This window comes from Colossoma macropomum, unplaced genomic scaffold (assembly GCF_904425465.1).
Source record: "Colossoma macropomum unplaced genomic scaffold, Colossoma_macropomum, whole genome shotgun sequence".
Classification (NCBI taxonomy): Eukaryota; Metazoa; Chordata; class Actinopteri; order Characiformes; family Serrasalmidae; genus Colossoma; species Colossoma macropomum.
In genome coordinates, this window is record NW_023494793.1 from 44,074,832 (window position 1) to 44,098,062 (window position 23,231).

Below are 23,231 nucleotides of genomic sequence, written 5' to 3' on the forward strand. Positions count from 1 at the left end.
TTCATGCCCTCTCTGAATGGGGGGAGATGGAGCCCCGATAGCCGTGTAGACGACCCTGCCTGAGATTCTCCTTCAACAACACAGACAGACAGTTTCCTCCGAGTCCGTCTGGCTCTTTATTCTAGATAAACACAGTTTCCTGCTCAGCTGTTTCAGCCGGTTCTTATACTAATAACAGGCTGGTGCTGATGTGCAGGAGAGACAGGGAGACTGAGTGTTTCTTTATGGGTGAATCTCACCGCTCACCGCCCCTCATTTAACACGCGGAGGTGCTGCTTCACTTCACAAAGCCTTTGGCCACAATATTGACCTTTCCTGGTATTAATGCCACTTTAATGTTGCAATTCTACGACTTTTTTCTAGAAATATTGCAACTTTATTCTCAAAGTCTTCCATTTTTATTTTTATTAACAGTGGCCCTAACTACTATACTGTAGTTGCAGCATCATTGCAGTGTTTTTATTGGTTCTCCGTTCTCTGGCCCACAGATTTGTGTTTTTTTTTTTTAATATGGCCCTTTTGGTGTATTCGTTAGTAACAGTGGTGAACCGTGACTATTAGAGCTGGGCCTTCAATTTAGGCCATAAATGTAAAACTCGGTCAGAACACTAGAAAATAACAAACCTCTGTGATAACTTCTGCCAGCGTCCCTATGAGATTCTAGTAGTTTGTTAGCACTACGCTAATAATGATTCACATGAAGATTAGATTAAACACAGACATCTGAAGCTTTTAAATGTTAGCAAACAGTAAAGTAACAGTTTTAGTTTGATTGAGTGTTTTAGTGTTAGTTTAAAACCTCTGCTTTAACAGTTTGCTGTTCACTTATTTATTTATTTAATAAAGCAATTTTTCTGTTTTCACACCTTCCTAAAGTTTTTGTGTCAGAACACGAGAAAATAACAATCCTCTACGACAATGCTAACTTCTGCTAGCGTCCTAGTAGTTTGTTAGCACTAAGCTAACGATGATGCCCACTAGATTAAACACAGACACCTCAAGCTTTTATATGTTAGCATACAGTAAAGTAACAGTTTTAGTTTTAGTATTTTAGTGTTAGTTTGACACCCCTGCTTTAGTAGTTTGTTGTTTACTTATTTATTTATTTATTTATTTATTTATTTAACAAACCCATTGTTCTGTTTTAGCACGTTTCACTGGCTCAGCTGAATAAGGTAGCCACAGTGTTTTTTGCAGAAAAAAAGAATAAAAATGGATTAACTTTAAGTTAAGAGTTGTCAGAATTGTTTTGCTCCTCATCCGAGTTACAGTTAAGTTAGATTTCCATTCTGCTTTTATCCCGTATAGAATCTGTGAGCTACGATATAAAGATACAGCATGATTTGTTAGCTGTGACTGCTAAGGGTTAGAAAGAAGGTTAGGACCTTAACAGTTTCACCAAATAATGAGAAAAGCTTTGCAGTGAGTCTGTTTGCTTCTGGCTCAGGTGCTCGAGGAGATACGAGGACACAGCTGGAAAAGGCTCTCTATCTGCCCACTGATTTCTCCTGCCTGCACTCGGTGATGAAGGAGATGAGAGAGGAGACCAAGGAGTCGATGCTGATGGCCAATCAGATGTTCTTCAACCCCAGTATGGAGCAATTTCACTTCTAACAGCAGATCAAAAGTGTAGGAATAAAGGCTACACTGCAAAAAATGGTCTCGTGCCAAGTAAAATTGTCTGAAATATAGTCAATAAATCTAATATTTCTCCTGGTGAGATTGTTGTGAGCTTAATTTAAGATTATTAAACTTATTTCCAGACATTTTTACTTGTTTTTAGTAATTTTATTAAGAAAAATTATCTCACTATGTTGGCAGATAATTGTGCTTGCTGTAAGAAATCAGCTTGAAACCAACAAAATTATCTGCCAGTATAGTGAGATAATTGTACTTAATAAAATGACCTAAAACACGTAAAGAATTCTGGAAATAATATAAATAATCTTACAATAAGCGCACAACCATCTCAAAATGGGAAATGTTAGATATGTCGACTAGATTTAAGATCATTTCACTTGACAAGAGACCATTTTTTGCAGTGTAACACTTTACAGTAACAATAAAAATAACAATTTGTGGTGTATTTATGGAAATAAGTGTCATTCAGAGACCTTAATTAAGCGTATCTGTTAATATCAGTGATGAATCGTGACTATTAGAGCCGGTGCCGTCAATTCGAGCCATAAATGTAAACACGAGGAACGCTCTAACCTCTGCTAGCACCTCTATGAGTTTCTAGTAGTTTGTTAGCACTAAGCTAACGTGTTGAGCACAAACAATTTTTCAGAAGCTCTAGATTAAACAGAGACATTTGAAGCTTTTAAAACATGTTCCATGTTTTACTTAAAGCTTGTGGCAGTGTTAGCATACAGTAAAGTCATAGTGTTCGCTTAGTTAGTTTTAGTGAACGCTGTGATAGCAAGCATTTGATAGGGAAAAAAGATGGTTCTTCAAGGGTTCTTTAGCAAAGACAATGGTTCTATATAGAACCATGAACACTCAAAGAACCATTTGCATGCGTTCTTCAGATTGATGGAGAATGTGTTGTATATGGTTCTATGTAGCACTTGTGCTATTGTTATGATGCCAAGCTTGTATACAATAGCAGAACGCTTTCTGGTGCTACATAGAAGCATTTTTCAAAAATGTTCTATAAAGAACCTTGTACAACACATTCTCCATCAATCTGAAGAACCAATTAGAGATGCAAAAAAGAGATGCAGGGTGTATATATATATATATATATATATATATATATATATATATATATTATATATTTTGTCGTTTTTCAGTTTTTTGACATAATTTGAAAACTTTAAAATGCCTGTCTGCCTTTATATTGTGTTTTAATTTCGTGATAAATTGACCAAAAGAAATTACCCAAAATTACTCGGAAAAAAGTCTGGTTCCATTGACTTACATTAAAAGTAAAGTATGTTTTTTTTACTGTAAAGTTGTCATTTTGGAGATACTAGGTTTTGTTCTGACAGCAGTGTTTTATATATATATATATATATATATATATATATATATATATATATATTTATATATACACTTTCATCAGATAAAATGACTTAAAACAAGTATATAATATCTAGAAACAAAGTGAAATAGCTTATAATATTCTAACGACCTCATAATGAGAAATATTAGGTATAATGACTAGATTTGAGATGTTTTCACTTTCTAAGAGATCTTTTTTTTGCAGTGCTTCCAGCAGAAAAAAAAAAAACAGAAACAGATGTATTTTAATTTTTCCAAGTAATTTTGTGCCGTTTCTTTGGGTCCATTCATCATGTAATTTACACACTATATATATATTATATATATATATATAAATTCCCTCTGATGAATTTTGCTCTCTCCTCCCCTCAGACCACGCGCTCGGAGAAGCTTTCGTCAACCAGTCCCTGGAGTTCTACGAAACAGTGCCCAAAAAGCTGACCAATAGCAGCGAGGAGAACGTGAAGATGATCAATGATTGGGTGCAGAGGAAAACGCAGAATAAGATAAAGAAGCTGGTGGAGTCCATGGACTCGTCGACGGAGTTTGCCCTGCTAAACGCCGTCCACTTCATCGGTCAGTGGCTTTCCGTTTGTCTGTATGTGTTAATGTGTCTGCGGCTAAACAAACAAACAACAGCAACGCTTTATCTCAGTGTTCCACTGTTGCAGAAGCTGAAAGGGCTCATATCATGGAAAAACAGGTTTTCCTCACTCGTTTGAAATGAAAGAGTTTGGTGAAGCATGTAAACGTTGTTAAACACTTCACTCTCCAGTAGGGGGCGCACTGACTAGTTGACTAGTTGCCCATCATGTGATTATGATGCATGGCTGGCTGAGAGAAGACAACAGCAAGCAAAAAAAATGATCTCTTAGTGAGTAAAAACATCTTAAATCTAGGCAATATATCTGATATTTCTCATTATGAGGTTGTTGTCAGAATATTATAAGAGCATTTCACTTATTTTACACAATATTTACTTGTTTTAAGTCATTTTATCTGGTGAAAGTGTCTCATTCTGTTGGCAGATCATTTTACTGTTTCAAACATTGTTTCTTGAAGCAAATTAAATGATCTGCCAGCAGAATAAGACACTTTCACCAGATAAAATGACTTAAAACAAGTGAAAAATCTCTAGAAATAAGTTAAATAATCTTATAATATTCTTGCAAAAAAAAAAATCTCATAATGACAAATATGACGCTGCTGTTGGAAGAAAACCTCGTATCTCCATTTTTGTCGTTTTTCTAGTTTTTGACATAATTTGAAAATGCCTGTTGCTCTTTAAATTGTGTATAAATTTCATGATGAATGGAACAAAAGAAACAACCTAAAATGACTCGTAAAAAGTCTGGTTCCATTGACTTACATTAAAAGTAAAGTAGGTTTTTCCTTCTCCTGTAAAGTTACCATTTTGGAGATACGAGGTTTTCCTCTGACAACAGTGATTCACTATATTGACTAGATTTTTTTTCTCTTGCTAAGACATATTTCTTTGCAGTGAGGTCAGAGCTAAATGATTTCATGGGTTCATACACTGCAAAAAAAGATCTAATGTCAAGTGAAATGATCTTAAATCTAGTTGATACATCTAATATTTCCCATTTTGAGATGGTTGTGCACTTATTATGAGATTATTTAGTTTATTTCTAGACATTTTTACTTGTTTTAGGTTATTTTATTGAGAAAAATTATTTCACCATACTGGCAGATCATTTTGCTGGTTTTAAGCTCATTTCTTACAACAAGCACAATTATCTGCCAACATAGTGAGATAATTTTACTTAATAAAATTACTTAAAACAAGTAAAACATGTCTAAAAATAAGGTAAATAATCTTAAATTAAGCTCACAACAAACTGAAGAGGAGAAATATTAGATTTCTTGCCCAGATTTACCATAATTTTACTTGACAAGAGATCATTTTTTGCAGTGCATCTTTAGTTTCCTGTAAGATCAGGTCACGCTCTACTGACCTGTGGAGTTCGGCTTCATTCTAATGTCTCCGCTGATCAGATATTGAATGTCGTTATCTCCAGTTTCCTGAAAACTACAATAATACGTTGTGTTGTTGTAGAGGGGCCATAACGTCCTGTAATCCTGTAAAGTTTAAACTCAGTTACGCTTATTTTTGCCAAATTATGGTGCTCTAAATTTTTCTCAATGTCGACTCGACTTTCATCACATCAACTTTTAAAAATCTAAAGTCGTGCAGCCCCGACTCTTCAGTCTTCAGTAAAACCAGCTTGTTTAGAATTCATTATTTTTGTGACGTCACAAAAAACAACACTTTAGCAGAGTCCTGCCTGATCAGCCTACAGCAAGATGCCCCTTTCAAAAATATACCATATAAACAGAACTGTCTACTTTTCCTCCAACTGTGTGCAGCTTTACACGTCCTACTGAACTCATACTGCCAAAAATGGTCTCTTTTCAAGTAAAATTACCTTAAATACAGTCAAGAAATCGAATATTTCTCCTGTTGAGGTTGTTGTGAGCTTAATTTAAGATCATTTATCTTATTTCTAGACATTATTTACTTGTTTTAAGTGATTTTATTAAGTAAAATTATCTCACTATGTTGGCAGATAATTGTGCTTGCTGTAAGAAATGAGTTTAAAACCAGCAAAATGATCTGCCAGCATGGTGAGATAATTTTACTTAATAAAAAGACCTAAAACACATAAATAATGTCCAGAAATAATCAAGATAATCTTATAATAAATACACAGCCATCTCAAAAATTGTTAGAAATATTGACTAGATTTAAGATCATTTCACTTGACAAGAGATGAAATGATGTCAAATCCAGATATCTAATCTAATATTTCTCAAGCTGAGGTTGTTGTAAGCTTAATATAAGATTATTTAATTTATATCTAGACATTTTTACCTCTTTTAAGAATTTTTTCATGTGAAATGATCTTACTCTATTGGCAGATAATGTTGTTTTTGTTTCAAGTATGTTTACTACAATGAGCAAACCAATCAGCCAATACAGCGAGATCGTTTTACTTGATAAAGTTACTTAAAACAAGCAAAGAAAGGCAAGAAATAAGTGAAATGATCTTATAATAAGCTTGCAACCATCTCATAATGAGAAATACAATATATATCCACTAGATTTAAGATCACTGCATTTGACAAGAGACCATTTTACAGTGACACTAATCCGCCCCTGAATCTCGTCTGTGTGTTGCAGGTAAGTGGAAGAGCTCGTTTGAAGAAAAAAGTAAAGACGGAGAGTTCATGACTCTGTCGGGAGAGCTGGTGTCTGTTCCCATTCTCTACAGCTCCAAATTCACCCTGGCCACCACATACATCAGCAAATTAAAGGCTCAGGTGAGAAAAACATACATGCGAATTAAGTGCTGACTGACCCCCAGTTTTACCACCGCTGTGAAGAAAAACTCTGATTATTAACCACACTGAAAAATGGTAAATTGTCAAGTAAAATTATTGTAAATATAGTCAATATATCTAATATTTCTCCTGTTTAGAGGGTTCTGCACTTATTATAACATTATTTAACTTATTCTCAGACATTTTTACTTGTTGTAAGTGATTTATTAAGTACAATTATCTCACTGTGTTGGCAGATAATTGTGCTTGTTGTAAGAAATCAGCTTAAAACTAGCAAAATTATCTGCCAGTATTGTGAGATCATTTTACTTAATAAAATGACCTAAAACAAGTAAAATAAATCCAGAAATAAGCTAGATAATCTTATAATAAGAGCTCAACCATCTCAGAATGCGAAATGTTAGATATATAGACTAGATTTAAGATCATTTCACTTGCAGTGCATGTTTTGTCAACACTCCTCATTTCATATACACACTGCATAAAATAGTATCTTGCTAAGTAAAGTCATTTAAATCAAGTCAACATATCTAATATTACACATATTGATATGATTGCAGGAATACTGTAAGATTGTTTAACTTATTTCTAGACATTTTTTACCTATTTTCAGTCATTTTATCAGGTAAAATTATCTCACTGTATTGGCAGATAATTTTACTTGTTTTAAGTGCATTCAGCTTACAGTGCCACTTTAAAATAAGACTCCCCTTATGAAGGTTCATGAACTGTTAAAAATTAGTTTATTAATGGTTATTAATTAGGTTATAAAGACCTTAAATCATTGATAAGCAGTTATAACAAATCAATAAAAAAGGCAACAGTGACCTCATCACAAATACTTATCCATCAGATATTATAGCTCACTTTTTCCGTTTTTATTCATTTGTTATAACTGCTTATCAAAGTGTTTATGACCTGACCATGAACTATGAACTACTATGAACTATGAAATGACCATTAACAAACTCATTTTAAACCCTTTATAAGCGCAGTCTTATTTTAAAGTGGTACCAAGCTTACAACAATCTCAACATGAGAAATATTAGACATATCGACTACACTGAAGACAGATTCACTAGCAAAGACACCACTGTTGTTTTGCAGTGCAGGTTTTCCACACTGTCAGAAATAAAGGTTCACTTCTGGTACGTTTTTCGTTCATCAAGGTACAAACAGTGTAAATGTTCCCTCAAAGCTCCAACAGTGGTTTTAAGGTCTGATTGTGAACCTTAAATAAGTGTTTTCCAGGTGAAAAGTTCGTATTTGTACCTTTTCATAACCGAATGATTTAAACAGAACAGTAAAACAAAAGCCTGGAGACGAGACGGGGTGTGTGGAGTCAGTACAGCTTAGAACATATCATTTCAGTGGATTATGGTTCAGTTATGTTCCCTGACTAAAGGTACTGAGATGGAGCCTTGAGGGTTCCACCCCAGTGACTAGACGGGGTCTGACCCAGTGACAGTTTATTACCTTTAGTAGGTCGTGTACCGCGCTGACACACACCTCTGTAACCTCTATAACATGAAATCCGTCCTGCTCCAGGTGGCGAAATTCCCCCTCACAGGGAAAAGCAGCCTGTACGTGATGGTCCCGAACGCTGCATCAGAGAGCGCCCTCAGAATGCTGGAGGAGAACCTGGATGAGAACAATGTCCAAGCCATGGTGAAAGAGGTGAACAAGGTCATTCCTGTGTCTGCTGAGGTCACCCTGCCCAAGACCAAACTGACCACGAACATGGACCTGGCCACTTTACTGAGGAAAATGGGTGAGATGATCCTCTTCCTCAACATCTTAGTTCTCCAGCCCTTTTTAACCCAGTCTCACTTACAATACAGACAATAATGCCAACTCGTTTCCCTGTACGTCCTCTACGTTTGCTGACTCCAGCGTTTCTCCTAGTATTAATAGAGAGTTTGTGCTGCAGTAACAGCCTCTACTCTTCTGGGAAGGCTTTACACTAGATGTGGAACATTGCTGTGAGGACTTGATTGAGCGTTAGTGAGGTCAGGTACTGATGTTGGATGGTCAGCTCTGGATCAATCTAACTCAGCCCAAAGGTACTGGATGGAGCTCCATCACTCCGGAGAACACAGTTCCACTGCTCCACAGCCCAATGGTGACCTTAGGCCGGTTGGCAACATGTGGCTCCGGAGCTCCACAGCAGAATCAGATTTGTAGGTAAAAATAAAATAATCCTCCTTTACAGTAAAATAAAGCTCTGCTGATCGTTCAACACAGTTTAACAATAAATGGTCTTAAACTCTGGAGTTAATGTAGAACTGCTAATTCACCCTTTAACCCTGAAGATCAGCACAGACTGCTGGTCACCATAGCAACACAGACAACAGTCTCGCCTAGATAGTAGCTAACGAAACGGCAAAGAGAGAGATTTAAGATGAACATCAATAATTTGGAGATTAATGGACTTATTAGTGTTTATAATCACTCCAGCTGGTTTCCTGATACGTTTAATCTGCAACGAGAAACTGAGAAACACTAAAACGTCACAAAGCTGAAGTCGCTTCTCATTCGCCAGCTTCTTGTTCTAATTGTCCCGTTCCACCTTAAATGGTTTTCTGTTCCACCTTAAATAGTTCTGGTATATCAGGCACCATTTAAGGTGGAATAGGAACATTCTAACAAGAGGCTGGTGAATGAGAAGCGACTTCAGCCTCGTAAAAAGTCAAACGTTGAGAGACGTTTTATGAGAAACTGTTCTACTTTTGGAAAAGTTTCCTGTCAGAGATGCGAGAAAAGCAGCTACAGCTGAGCTAAAGCTTAAAGCAGAGCAAAGTACGTCTGTGTTTTTGTTTATATTAGATTTTTTTAGCTTATTCTAGTCCATCAGCACATACTGAGACATATTTACAGCCAAGATGGTAAAATGGACATTAAATGTTGTGGCTCCCAAAGTGGATTGATTTTTGTTGAAAGGACAAAATGGCTCTTCTTAACATTTGGGTCGCGACCTTTGACCTACAGTTACGCAGAGTAACTTTAGATGACGTAGGCTATCGTGATTAGAGGCATTGAAACGAGCAAGATGGAGAGATTTAACTCGGTTTTTGTTTTAAGCAGAATCATCTTTACAGCCGATTGCCGTCTTTTTAAGGCCGTGTTGTTAGCAGCTCTGCAAAGACCACCTAATGAGGGCTGAGATCTCCGTCCCACCCTGACGACGTCCACCTCGCTTCTGGGAACCCAAACACACCAGACAGACCTGGGAGCACATTGTGCAGCCATTTTTCAAACGAGCTTTGGATCAGGCATTGCAGAACATCGAACGCAACCTTCGTAAAGCTCTGCTCTGTGATTGGACCGTCTGTAGAGCCAATCATTTCTCACTGACAGCTCGATACGCCATCGTTTACTCGAAAACCAATTTCCATCACTCTTTTTCACATTTCGGCTTCAGCGATCTTCTAACTAAACTAACTACCTAAAGACTATCTTAAAAAAAATCAGAAAAGCCTCAAAGCTCTTCTAGAATCGAGGTCAGTGGGCAGTTGCTGAATTCTGTGAATAAAAGGTTTAGATGCAACTTTGTTTGTGAGTTGCTTTGTGTTGCTGTCAGTTTGCAAGGAAATTATGCTAATTTGAATCTCCGTCAGTTCAGGTGTTCAGGTTTTATTCTCCTTTACAGAACTGGAGCAGCACAGTTAAACGTAGGTACTCTCGCTTTCCCATAGACTGGCTTTAGACGGTGAAACTTCCATGCAACTAGCTGTTGTGAGTTGCCTGCAACATAATTTTCTTGCAAACTGACAGTAACACCGAGCAAATGACAATCAAAGCTTCGTGCAACACATTCAGTCACTGGACAGTCGTGCTGAATAGTTTCACTTTGTAGTTCTACAGTTACAGACTGTAGTCCATCTGTCTCTCTGATACTTTGTTAGCCCCCTTTTACCCTGTTCTTCAGTGGTCAGGACCCCCATGGACCCTCACAGAGCAGGTACTATTTGGGTGGTGGGTCCTGTGACCACTGATGAAGGACCGGAGGAGCTATCGTCTCTGACTTTACATCTACATCTCTCTTTCTTTCCCCCAACGCTCTTTTCTTTGCTCCATCTCTTTCTCCATTCCTCTGTCTCACTCTCTTCTTTCTCTTCCTTTTTTCTCTCCCTCTCTCTTTCCCATTTGCTTTCCCTTTTTCATTCTTTATTTCTCTTCTCCACTTTTCTTTTTCTCCCTCTATCACCCTTTCTCACTGTCTTTTTTCTTTTATCTCTCTTCTTCTCCTCCTTCGTCTTCTTCCTCTCGCTCCCCTTATTATTTGTTTTTTGTTTCTCCTCTCTCCATTCCTCACTCACCCTCATTCCTTTCTCTCCCTTCCCCATTTTCTATTTCTCTCATACTCTTTTGTCTTTCTCTCCATCCCTTTCACTCTTCCCCATTTTTTCTCTCATGCACTTCTTTTTCTCCCTCTTTCTTTCCCCTAATTCTCTTTTCTTTGTTCCATCTCTTTCTCCATTCCTCTATCTCACTCTCTTCTTTCTCTCCCTCTCTTTTTTCTCTCTTTCTCTCATTTTCATATATATTTCTCTCATACTCATTCATTCTTTTTTCCCCTTCTCCATTTATTTCCTTCTCTCCCTCTATCACCCTTTCTCACTTTCTTTTCATCTTTTTTCTTCTCCTCCTTTCTTCCTTCTCTACACTAATTATTTCTCTTTCAATTTCTCACTCACCCTCCCTTCTTTCTCTCTCTCTTATCTATTCTTTATCTCTCTCTTCCCCTTTCTCTTTTCCTCACCAAACTCTGTTCCTTCTATTCTCTTCATTCCTCTATCTCGCTCTTTCTCTCCCCTTCCTCCTTTCCTCGCCCCTTTCTATATCATTCCCTCACCCTTTCTATCTCCATTAACTCCTTCTCTTCATTACCTCTCTCTTTCTCTCTTTGTTCTCTTTACCTTATATCACTCTCTTCCTCTTCTTTTATCTCTTTCTTTCTCTTTCGCTCTTCCCTAATTATTTCTGTTTTCGGTCTTCCTCTCTCTCCATTCCTCACCCTCTTCTTTCTCTCATACTCTTCTTTCTTTCTGTCCATCTTTCCCTTCTATTACTCTCACCCTCACTGTCTTTTTTATCTGTTCTTTCTCTCTTTCCCTTTCCCTCCATTCTCTCCATTCCTCCATCTCGCTCTTTTCTCTCCCCTTCCTCCTTTCCTCGCCTCTTTTCTCTTCTTTCTTTACCTCTCCCTCACCCTTTCTATCATCCTTAACTCCTTCTCCTCATTGCCTCTCTTTCTCTTTCTCTCTCCTCCTTTCTCTCCTGCCCTCTCAGGTGTGACGGGTCTGTTTGACTCTCCTAATCTGTGTGCGATGTTTCCGGGCGAGGAGCCGGTGGAGCTGACCGACGGCCGTCACCAGGCGTACCTCTCTCTGACCGAGCAGGGCGTGGAGGCGGCAGCGGCCAGCAGCGTCTCCTTCTCTCGCTCCTTCAACACCTTCAGCGCCATGCAGCCCTTCGTCTTCATCGTCTGGAGCGAACAGACCGCGTGCCCACTGTTCATGGGCAGAGTCGTCAACCCAGAGAAAGAGGCGAGGAGAGAGAGAAAGAAGGAGAGAGGCAGAGAGAAGCATGGGAGTAAGGAGACAGAGTAGAGCAGACATGTAGCTCCTGTGTGAACCAACAGCTGAGGAGAGAAAATCGCTATGCAGGAAAAAGAGCAGATATACAGCAAAGATCTCACACAATTAATGTAATAAATCATCACTGTATAAACATACTAACAACTACAACGCTGCAATAAACGATCTATAAAACTATGAAAGTTATGAGAGTTTGATTGCAAAGAATGGCATCTTTTACCCTCCACTGAAAGACTCAACACTCGCTCTTTAAAGGGAAATTCCACCCATTTATAAAAAATTCCTCCATAACTCAGTGTGTGAGATGTAAACAGAGATTCAGAGTGGTTTGGAGTGAAATGGTTCAGATGTCTTTACAGTGGTGGTGATAGGAACCAGGGGTCGCCATGACTACAACACAGATATAGACAATTTATATACTACACAGCAAAAAATGGTGTCTTGTCAAGTAAAATTATCTTAATTATAGTCCAGAAATCTAATATTTCTCCTGTTGAGATTGTTATAATCTTAATTTAAGATTATTTAACTTATTTCTAGACATTTTTTACTTGTTTTAAGTGATTTTATTGAGTAAAATTATCTCACTATATTGGCAGATAATTGTGCTTGTTGTAAGAAATACCACAGTGGAGCCACCAGCGTCTGGCACTGATCATGAACCCTATCTCTCACTTTGACAGAGAACCTATGACATGGTTCTAACTTTACATCACTTCCTCCTGGATGAATCGGAATATTTCTGAAAGGTGTTCGAGCTCTAAGCTTCTTTGTTGTATCGTGTCGTAAAATCTCATTAGCTCTGTCATTCTCTCTTCATCCGGGATCGACCCGAGGAAGATGGGTTCCTCCCTTGAGCCTGGGTTCCTCTCAAGGGTTCTTCCTCTCACTCCTAGGGAGTTTTCCTTGCCAATGTCGCCTGCTAACTTGCTCGTGGGGGGCTTGGACCCGGATTCAGTTCCTTACTTGTATAAATGGACTCATTTTTATTTTTATTTTATTTTCTTTCTATTCTTTTGATCCTTCCATAAACTGCTTTGAGACAACACTAGTTGTAAAAAGCGCTATACAAATAAATGTTGTTGTAAGAACTGTGTTTGAAACCAGCAAAATGATCTGCCAGTATAGTGAGATAATATTACTTAATAAAATGACCTGAAACTAGTAAAAAATTCCCTAAATAAGCCAGATAATCTTATAAAAGGGGAGCACAACCATCTCAAAATGGGAAATATTAGAAATATTGACTATATTTAAGACCATTTCACTTGACAACATACCATTTTTTGCAGTGTATACAGAACCACCAGTGAACCTACACGAGTCTTCTGAGTTCATATGGAATGTTGATGATGGAAAATAGTGGAACATCTGAAATAATAAGTTTTCTTTGGGGACTATTTTGCCTCACAGCGCCCTGCATGTATCCCTCCACCATGAATGGAGTTTAAAAATACGTTTTAGACTGAAACTTTATCACAAACTACCGTAAAACAGTGTCTCAGACATCAGGCAGTGTATTCATAACCATTTCATGCAGTGTGTGAATACTGTGGTATGTTGGCTGCTAACTCACTCACTGTAAAGTCACTGTTCTAGTGCGGTTCTGCGCTCTGCCTCACAGTAACTGAGATCTTCCTCGTCTCCTCTTCTGTAGAGTCTCTGTTCTAGTGCGGTTCTGCACTCTGCCTCACAGTAACTGAGATCTTCCTCGTCTCCTCTTCTGTAGAGTCTCTGTTCTAGTGCGGTTCTGCGCTCTTCCTCACATTAACTGAGATCTTCCTCGTCTCCTCTTCTGTAGAGTCTCTGTTCTAGTGCGGTTCTGCGCTCTTCCTCACAGTAACTGAGATCTTCCTCGTCTCCTCTTCTGTAGAGTCTCTGTTCTAGTGCGGTTCTGCGCTCTTCCTCACAGTAACTGAGATCTTTCTCGTCTCCTCTTCTGTCTTCAGTGTGAGAAATGAGGAACAGTCACTCTTCACTCTAAACTCTTGGGAAACTGGGCGAGTTTTCAGATTTACAGATCTGCTGCAGCTCATTGTAAAGTTTTTCAGAGGAATCCGGGCAGAGTTACAGTTTCTAGGCTATGAAGGACCAACTGGGTGAGCCAGTCTGCTACAGCGCCACCCTGAGGCAGAGCAGTGCTGCAGCTCTAGTTAGTTAAGATCACCAGAGACAGAAGCTGATTGTGGGGGAAGCAGATAAACAATCAGCTTCACTGAATCTGGATTTGAGCGTTTATTTTACCCCAATGAACAGCATGACTTTATAATACGTTTATTTTCAGGGACCCCCCAGAAATTTGATTTTGAGATATTCAGGTGGTCCAGTAGGTTAATTAGGGGGCCCTGGACCCCGCAGGACCTCCTGAATTTTACACCTTGTGGGCACTTCTGTTTTTTGTTCAGAGGTCATGAGTATGATTTTATATGGTGTCTCCTCCACTGGACTTTAAGGCCAATTCAGAGAGTGGAAAGGAGCACTTAGAGGACTCCCAGAATGCCATGCACCTCTCTGCATTTATCTAGTTTATATTTAAAGTGTTAGATGATGATGTTGTTCTAAAGCTCTAGTTAGTTAAGACCAACAGAGACAGAAGCTGATTGTAGGTGAAGCAGATAAACAATGAGCTTCACTGAATCTGGATTTAAGTGTCTGTTTTCCCCAAATGGACAGCATGACATCAGGGACCCAGACGAATTTAGATTTTGAGGCATTCAGGGGGTCCAAGAGGTTAATTAGGAGGTCCAGGACCCCCTAGGCGTAATAACTTGTTGCAGTGGCTCATATTTCTTTTAGAGGTGGACGTCTGGTTCCTATCACCACCACTGTGATCAATTCTGACTCAGTAAGTTTCTTTAGAACAGAGCGTTTCACACCAAACCACTCTGAACCACTCTGAACCTCTCTGTTTACATCTCAACTGCTTAACTATGTGGAAATTTTTGAATTTTTTAAAGGGATCATATTCATCATTCACCACAAAAACAAACTTTAAACCTGTTCTCGTAGCTCAGACTGGCAACAGACTGGAAACTTCAACAATGTTTCCTTACTACATCACACTCTTAAATAAAGTGATCAAAATTCAGTCTTTTAAGCTGTAAGTGCCACAGTTCGACTGTAAAAGTGCGTCTCTTACATTTCAAGAGCAATAACCAACGACACTCTTGCAACAAGCTTATTTATTTATTTATATATTTCATTTATTTCGTTTTGAGACGCAGTTACAAAGACTGACCACACGATGGCAGTCACAGTACACGTTCCACATATACAGTCAGTGAGGACACATGAGAAAGACTTGAGTGACCCTCCTTCATTCGGACCCTCGGGCAGCTCCCAGCTGGAGCCCGAACCTGTCAATCAACCCAAAAACAACACAACCTGAACCGTCTCAGTGCAAAGCCCGATAACGTAGCCTCGCTACCCACACAAACGCTGGGATCAGGACACTTTGACATGCGAGACATTTTGTAGGCATGCAGTAGTTTATAATCACCTTGTAACAACATTTCTAACGGTCAGTTATTGTCTCGGCATCCAGGTTTCGCAGATCTGAGACACCCCGGCCCTGTTTACACCTGGCATTAGCATCCCATCACAACATATTCTGACCACAAAACAGGGTAATTTGCTGTTTGAGCGTGTAGACGGACACGCCTGTGGGAGGTGGGGGTGCTGAGGGGGCCACTGCAACCCCAGATTTCAGGACTGTTTAGATGCAACTGCTAAAAATAAACTTTTAAATCTAACAGAACTGAACTGAGCGTAGTGACGTAAGCATGTGTGTTTGTTTTAGACTGTAGTTGTACATTTTCAGCATCTGCTGTAGCCGTGAACTGTTTAACGCTGCGTTTTCATTACACAGCAAAAACTGGTCTCTTGACAAGTGAAGTGATCTTAAATCTAGTCGAATTATCTAATATTTCCCATTTTGAGATGGTTGTGCACTTATTATAAGATTACTTAGCTTATTTCCATAATTTTTTTTACTTGTTTCAGGTCATTTTATTCAGTAAAATTATCTCACTATACTGGCAGATAATTTTGCTGGTTTCAAGCTGATTTCTTACAACAAGCACAATTCTCTGCCAACATAGTTTTACTTAAACAAGTAAAAATGTCTAGAAATGAGTTACAATTTTTTAAATAAGCTTACAACAACCTCAACAGGAGAAATATTAGATTTCTTAACTATATTTAAGATTATTTTACTTGACAAGACACCATTTTTTGCAGCGTACAGTGAGCCAAACTGCTTCCCTCTAGGCCTCTTTGGGTGCGTTTCACTAAAAAAGAAGCTACATTAGTGTCCTAAGATTGTTTTTCAGACCTAAAAGTGTCATCAAAAGCTACAACATCCTACATGTGGAGTTTTTCAGTCTCTCCTGCTCGGTGTGCGTTCGAGTGTCGAATCTCAGCATGTAGCTTGACTACGGGCGACACGTACGCAGGTTACAGCGCCATATATCGACAATCTGGTTGCCGCTCAGCTCAATTGCATAAACTTTGCATAAGTGGTTTGATGTCATATGTGGACACTTATATCTTAATTTTTGCATTTCTACTTGTTTTTGCATAATTTGAGATGTAAAAATTGGCATAGCATTTTTGCATAACATGATAGTGTAGGTTGTGAATATGCTGATTAAAATCTCAGCACCCCCAACTTTAAAAGACCTTCCCGCTTCGCTATACACTGCAAAAAATGGTGTCTTGTCAAGTAAAATTATCTTAATTAGAGTCAAGAAATCGAATTACTCCTGTTGAGATTGATGGAGGCTTAACTTAAGATGATTTAACTTATTTCTAGACACTTTTTACTTGTTTCAGTAATGTAAGTAAGATTATCCCACTATGTTGCTTGTAGTGCGGTACACTGCAAAAAAGTTCTCTTAGCAAGTGAAAACATCTTAAATCTAATCAAAATATCTAATATTTCTCATTATGAGGTTATTGTCAGAATATTATAGGTTTTTTCTCTTATTTCTAGACATCTTTTACTGGCTTTAAGTCATTCTTATTCTGTTGGCAGATCATTTTACTTATTTCACACATTATTTTTGGAAATAAGCAAAATTATCTGCATTATTTCTCAAAACAAGTAAAATGATCTGCCAATGGAATGAGACACTTTTACCAGACAAGGTAAAAAAGGTCTGGAAATATGTTAAATAATCTTATAATTTTCTTACAACAACCTCATAATGAGAAATATGAGATATGTTGACTTGTTTAAGATTATTTCACTGGCTAAAAGATCATTTTTGCAATGTATAGTGAGATAATATTACTTAATAAAATGACCTAAAACACATAAAAATGTCTAAAAATAAGCTAAATGATCTTATAATAAGTGCAGAACCATCTCAAATGGGAAATATTAGATATATCGACTAGATTCAAGATCATTTCACTTGAGAAGAGACCATTTTTTGCTGTGTATATGCATTTTAATACCAAGTGTAAACATGATCGAAGGGAGAAAGAGGAAAAAGGAAAGTAAATGAAGTGCGTATAAGATTTTTGCATTTATATGTATTTATATATGCAGTTTCATGATTGCTTTGGATATAAACGATATAAACATGGTTTATTTATACTCTGGCTTCTAGAGCCAGTTTGCCAGCTCTAACAGGCCTCCAATCAGAGTGTGATGAATATGTAAATGCATTTTCCTCTAATCCTGGTTCTGAAGTGCAGCACATTTTAGTGTTTTCCCTGCTTCCAGCACACCTGATTCAACTCATCAGCTGATTATCAAGCCCTTCATGAGTGAGAAGTGGGTGTGTTAGAGCACTAAAATGCACAGCGTCCTCAGGAACGTGGACCAGGAGACCCTGTTCTACTTCTGCTTGCCACAATCATAAAAAAGGAAGGAGGAAAAAGTGATGCAAGGTCAAGCCTTTGCTTGTAGGTCCAGCTTGCATAATGACCAGCCTCGCCGGACTCTGAAAGCAAATGGGCTGTTAAAGTTTACACGTATCTCCTTCGAGACAACACATAAGACCGAGGTCACTGAGGAACATACAGCGGAACAAACATTCAGTGGAAACATTACAGTGAGATGAAGAAACTCCACAGGTTTGGTACACAACTTCTCATGCACACGATAAAACCTTTGTGGGAAGTCAAGTTTACATCATAATCCGCCACTGGAGGGATTCGCTGACCCACAACATGCTGAGAGGCTTTCAGAACCTCTCCATGAAAACGTTCCCTGCAACCAGATGGACAGTGTTTCTGCAGAGAATCCTGTCTTCTGTTTGGGTCTTTACCCCAAAAACTACAGGCTTTCACATGTGATCAGGAAGCACAATGACCATCACATCATCGGACCTGAAAAAATGAAGGGGGTCCCTCCGTAACATCCGGCTCCCTTAAATAATATCTGCATTGAATCCAGGCGTTTGGACCCACAGTCAGTCATGTGATCTAAGGACTCCTTTGATTGGTTAAACCTTAATTAGTTTGGGGGATGAAGCCTTTAAAGCTTGACGGATTGGTGGTTGAGCTTTTAGAGGCTGTCTGATTGGCAGCCGAGCTTTCAGAAGCTATCTGATTGGTGGTTGAGATCTTCAAAGGCTGTCTGATTGGTGGCCGAGCTTTTAGAAGCTGTCTGATCGGTGGTTGAGATCTTCAAAGGCTGTCTGATTGGTGGCCGAGCTTTTAGAAGCTGTCTGATTGGTGGTTGAGATCTTCAAAGGCTGTCTGATTGGTGGCCGAGCTTTTAGAAGCTGTCTGATTGGTGGTTGAGATCTTCAAAGACTATCTGATTGATGGTTGAGATCTTGAAAGGCTGTCTGATTGGTGGCTGAGCTTTCAGAAGCTGTCTGATTGGTGGCTGAGCTTTCAGAAGCTGTCTGATTGGTGGTTGAGATCTTCAAAGGCTGTCTGGAGGGTGATGGGCTTTATATATGATCTTCAGAAGCTTTTGAAAGACTGTTTGGTGGTTGAGATCTTTAGATGCTGTCTGACTGGTGGTTGAGCTCTTCAGAGACTGATTGCTGGTTGAGATCTTTTGAAGCTGTCGGATTGGTGGCTGAGCTTTCAAGAGCTGTTTGAATAGTGGTTACGTTTTTCAGAGCATGTCTTATTGGTGGTTAAGATCTTCAGAGCATGTCTGATTGGTGGATGAGATGTTTAGATGCTGTTTGATTGGTGTTTGAGATCTTTATATGTGATCCTCGGAAGCTCTTGAAAGAACATTTAGTGGTTGAGATCTTTAGATGTTGTCTGTTTGGGGATGAAGCCTTTAAAGCCTGACGGATTGGCAGCCGAGCTTTCAGAAGCTGTCTCACTGGTGGTTGAGATCTTCAAAGACTGTCTGATTGGTGGCTGAGCTTTTAGAAGCTGTCTGATTGGTGGTTCAGATCTTCAAAGACTGTCTGATTGATGGTTCAGATCTTCAAAGGCTGTCTGATGGTTGAGATCTTCAAAGGCTGTCTGGATGTTAATGGGCTTTATATGTGATCTTCAGAAGCTCTTGAAGGACTGTTTAGTGGTTGAGATCTTTAGATGCTGTCTGACTGGTGGTTGAGCTCTTCAGAGACTGATTGCTGGCTGAGATCTTTTGAAGCTGTCTGATTGGTGGCTGAGCTTTCAGGAGCTGTTTGAATGGTGGTTGAGTTTTTCAGAGCATGTCTGATTGGTGGTTAAGATCTTCAGAGCATGTCTGATTGGTGGCTGAGCTTTCAAGAGCTGTTTGAATGATGGTTGAATTTTTCAGAGCATGTCTGATTGGTGGTTGAGATCTTCGGAGCATGTCTGATTGGTGGATGAGATGTTTACATGCTCTTTGATTGGTGTTTGAGATCTTTAGATGTTGTCTGACTGGTGGGTGAGCTCTTCAGAGAGTGATTGATGGTTGAGATCTTTTGAAACTGTCTGATTGGTGGCTGAGCTTTCAAGAAGTTCAGATGCTTTGTGATTGGTTGAGCTTTCAGAGGTTTCCGGATTGGTGCTTTAGAGGCTGTTTGATTGGTGGTTGAGCTTTCATAGGTTTTTTTTATTGGTGCTTTAACTCTTTAGAGGTTGTTTGATTGGTGGTTGAGCTTTCAGAGGTTTTTTTTATTGGTGCTTTAACTCTTTAGAGGCTGTTTGATTGGTGGTTGAGCTTTCAGATGTTTTCAGATTGGTGCTTTAACTCTTCAGAGGCTGTTTGATTGCTGGTTGAGCTTTCATAGGTTTTTGGATTGGTGCATTAACTCCTCAGAGGTTGTTTGATTGGTGGTTGAGATTTCAGAGTTTTTTATTGGTGCTTTAACTCTTTAGAGGCTGTTTGATTGGTGGTTGAGCTTTCAGAGGTTTTCAGATTGGTGCTTTAGAGGCTGTTTGATTGGTGGTTGAGCTTCCAGAGGTTTTCAGATTGGTGCTTTAGAGGCTGTTTGATTGGTGGTTGAGCTTTCAGAGGTTTTCAGATTGGTGCTTTAGAGGCTGTTTGATTGGTGGTTGAGCTTTCAGAGGTTTTTGGATTGATGCTTTAACTGTTCAGAGGCTGTCTGAATGTTGGTTGACCTTTCAGAGGTTTTTGGATTGGTGCTCCAACTCCTCAGAGGCAGTTTGACCTTGTCGGAAGCTGTGCTTTCTGGCACTGACTGTTGGCGCAGTTTGAGCAGTGCATCAGGTGAGGGCAGCAGTGAGCATTCTTCAGTGTGCTTTTTCAAATGAGGACACATTTTGAAGGAGATTCCACCGACACATTCAACAGAGACTGGACACACATATTACAGAACGAGGTCATTCAAATGTGCATGCACACACACAGACACACACACACATCTTCCGTGTGGTTGTAAAGGTTGTCTGAGTCCAGTGATAACTGACCAATCAATCCTCATAAAGACATAAAAATAAAACAAATATATAATAGGCAGGTGAATCGACAAAGCTCCACTCCAGTCTTATATTACATATATTGTATATATGTAAACACAGTACTGTGCAAAAGCCAGAGACCACCATCCATTTAATTTCCAGTCAAAACAGCCATTTAGAACAAGTTATTCATTTTTTTAGCTGAATCGTTCGGTGATCAGTCTGTCCACTCTGTCCCTTTATTCCAGCTTCCATTCTGTTCAGGAGACTCAAAGAATCTGCAGACACACCTCCAAAGTTCAGTCTTAGAAGCTGGTTGATCTTTTTCTGAAGTAATCAAACACATTCAGTGGTGTTGAGGTCTGGACTCTGGGGTGGTCAGTCCATCGTTCAGCTTCTTTGTTTGATGTGTCCGTCTCCTTTTCTCAGTGAGGTTCTTCTTGATCAGCTACTCATCCTTTCAGACCCACAGCGCTGAGTCGTCTTCTCACAGTGGAAGGATGGACAGAAACACCTGTGGATGTTTTCAGATCTGAAGCAGCTTGATTTTCTCCTCTCTCTCAGAGATGAAAGCTTTAAGTGCTGTTTATCTGATGGGGGCAGTTTTGGTGTCTACCAGGTCTTCCAGGTGGTTGTTAGGAGACACATTTTTGGAAATTCCTGTTTTTTCACTTTGACGTTCTCCTTCCTTGTGCAAGTGGATTGTCTTATATCTGATCTCCTCACAAATATCTTCTGAAAAAATGAATCATTTGTACTTGGCTGTTCTGACTGGAAATCATGGTCTTTGACTTTTAGATAACACTGTAGTCGTGTAGCCTCTCTCTGACCAGCTGGACGATAGAGTCATGGAAAATTCACATACAAAAAGACCACATGTTCCATATAAAATGCCACAAAGGACACCCACCCATACACACACATAGATACAAAAGCGACAGACGACTAATCGAGGACATATCCAGTTGTTTGCGCTGTGCTTTGACTGACGGTGTGCAAATTATTCGTCCAGTAACCAACAACTGCAACAAACACCTTAACAAACACCTTATTATTACACCTTATTAAGGTTATTACATCTGGAAGGGGCTGTCAACTTTATTCCTTAATCTATGTCTAATCTTACAGGGCCCTGTACTGTCAAATAGACCATGTTAATGATTTTATTGAGAGGTTCTCGCTCTGTTGGATTTTGGGCAAGGTTGGAAGCATCTCACATGAAGGTTCTCCTCTCCAATAAGAATTTGGGTAGATTTTTTTTTCTGCTAAGGTTTTTACTCGCCATGTTTTTTTGCACCATTTTATCACATTTTATTAATTTGATAATTACACTCTTAAAAAAGATGGTTCTACATGGGTTCTTAAGTAAAGACAATGGTTCTATATAGAGCCATGAACACTCAAAGAGCTATTTGCATGCTTAATGGTGAAATGGGTCTTCAGATTGATGGAGAATGTGTTGTAGATGGTTCTATATAGCACCAAAAAGGGTTCTGCTATTGTTACAATGCCAAGCTTGTATACCCTTTTTGGTGCTATATAAAACCATTTAGATGGTTCTTCAAGGGTTCTTTAGTAAAAGCAATGGTTCCATATAGACCCAAGAAGGACCATTTGTATGCTTAAAGGGTTCTTTGCATGTTGAAAACATTCTTCAGATTGACGGAGAACCTTTTTGAAAAGGTTTCTATATAGCATCAAAAAGGGTACACAAGCTTGACATTGCGACAGTAGCCAAAGCCTTTTTGTTGCTATATAGAACCATTTACAACACATTCTCCATCAATCTAAGGTACCATTTCACCTTTAAGCACTTTGTGAGTGTGAATGGTTCTATAAGGAACCATTGTCTTTACTAAAGAGTGTGCATCTGACATACCCACCTAACATTAATTCATGTAAAAACACTAATGCAAATAAAATGGTTTTATACAGCACCAAAAAGGGTTCTGCTGTTGTTACAATGTCCAGCTTGTATCCAACAGAGGAACCAATTTTGGTGCTACATTCATCCATTTTCAAAAAGGTTCTATATAGAATTATATACAACGCATTCTCAATCAGTCTTAAGAACCATTTCACCATGCAAAGAACCTTTTAAGCATGCAAATGGTTCTTTGAGTGTTCATGGTTCTATAGAACCACTGTCTTTACTAAAGAACCCTCAGAGAACCATCTTTTTTATTTTGCGATGCCGTTGATTTTTATTAATTGGCTAGCTGCCTAGCTAATTAGCATTTTTTGTTTAATTTTATAATACAATATCATTCCCAATTCCAACTTCTAATCAGATGTAATGATTGTTTAAATCTAGGTTTAGTTATGGATTATTAAGCCACATCTTTAGTAACTTGGGACATTTTCCATATGTGCAGTGGAGTTGACAGCCTCTTTAACAAACTCGTTATAAACACATTAATAACGCCACAGCCTGAGACCATCGTT

General features: G+C 38.8%; 1 protein-coding gene across 5 annotated transcripts in view; it reads left to right on the top strand.

Annotated features, from left to right (window-relative positions):
* The window catches only part of serping1 (serpin peptidase inhibitor, clade G (C1 inhibitor), member 1), a 28,448-nt gene extending 16,297 nt beyond the window's left edge, over positions 1–12,151 (top strand). For all 5 annotated transcript variants that reach the window (XM_036579643.1, XM_036579642.1, XM_036579645.1 and 2 more), the window contains 5 exons: positions 1,448–1,591; positions 3,379–3,582; positions 6,209–6,348; positions 7,918–8,140; positions 11,662–12,151. In XM_036579643.1, coding sequence (XP_036435536.1) covers positions 1,448–1,591; positions 3,379–3,582; positions 6,209–6,348; positions 7,918–8,140; positions 11,662–11,981 — 1,031 coding nt within the window. In that variant the 3' untranslated portion in view covers positions 11,982–12,151. The remainder of the gene's footprint in view (positions 1–1,447; positions 1,592–3,378; positions 3,583–6,208; positions 6,349–7,917; positions 8,141–11,661) is intronic.
* The last annotated feature ends 11,080 nt before the right edge of the window (positions 12,152–23,231 follow it).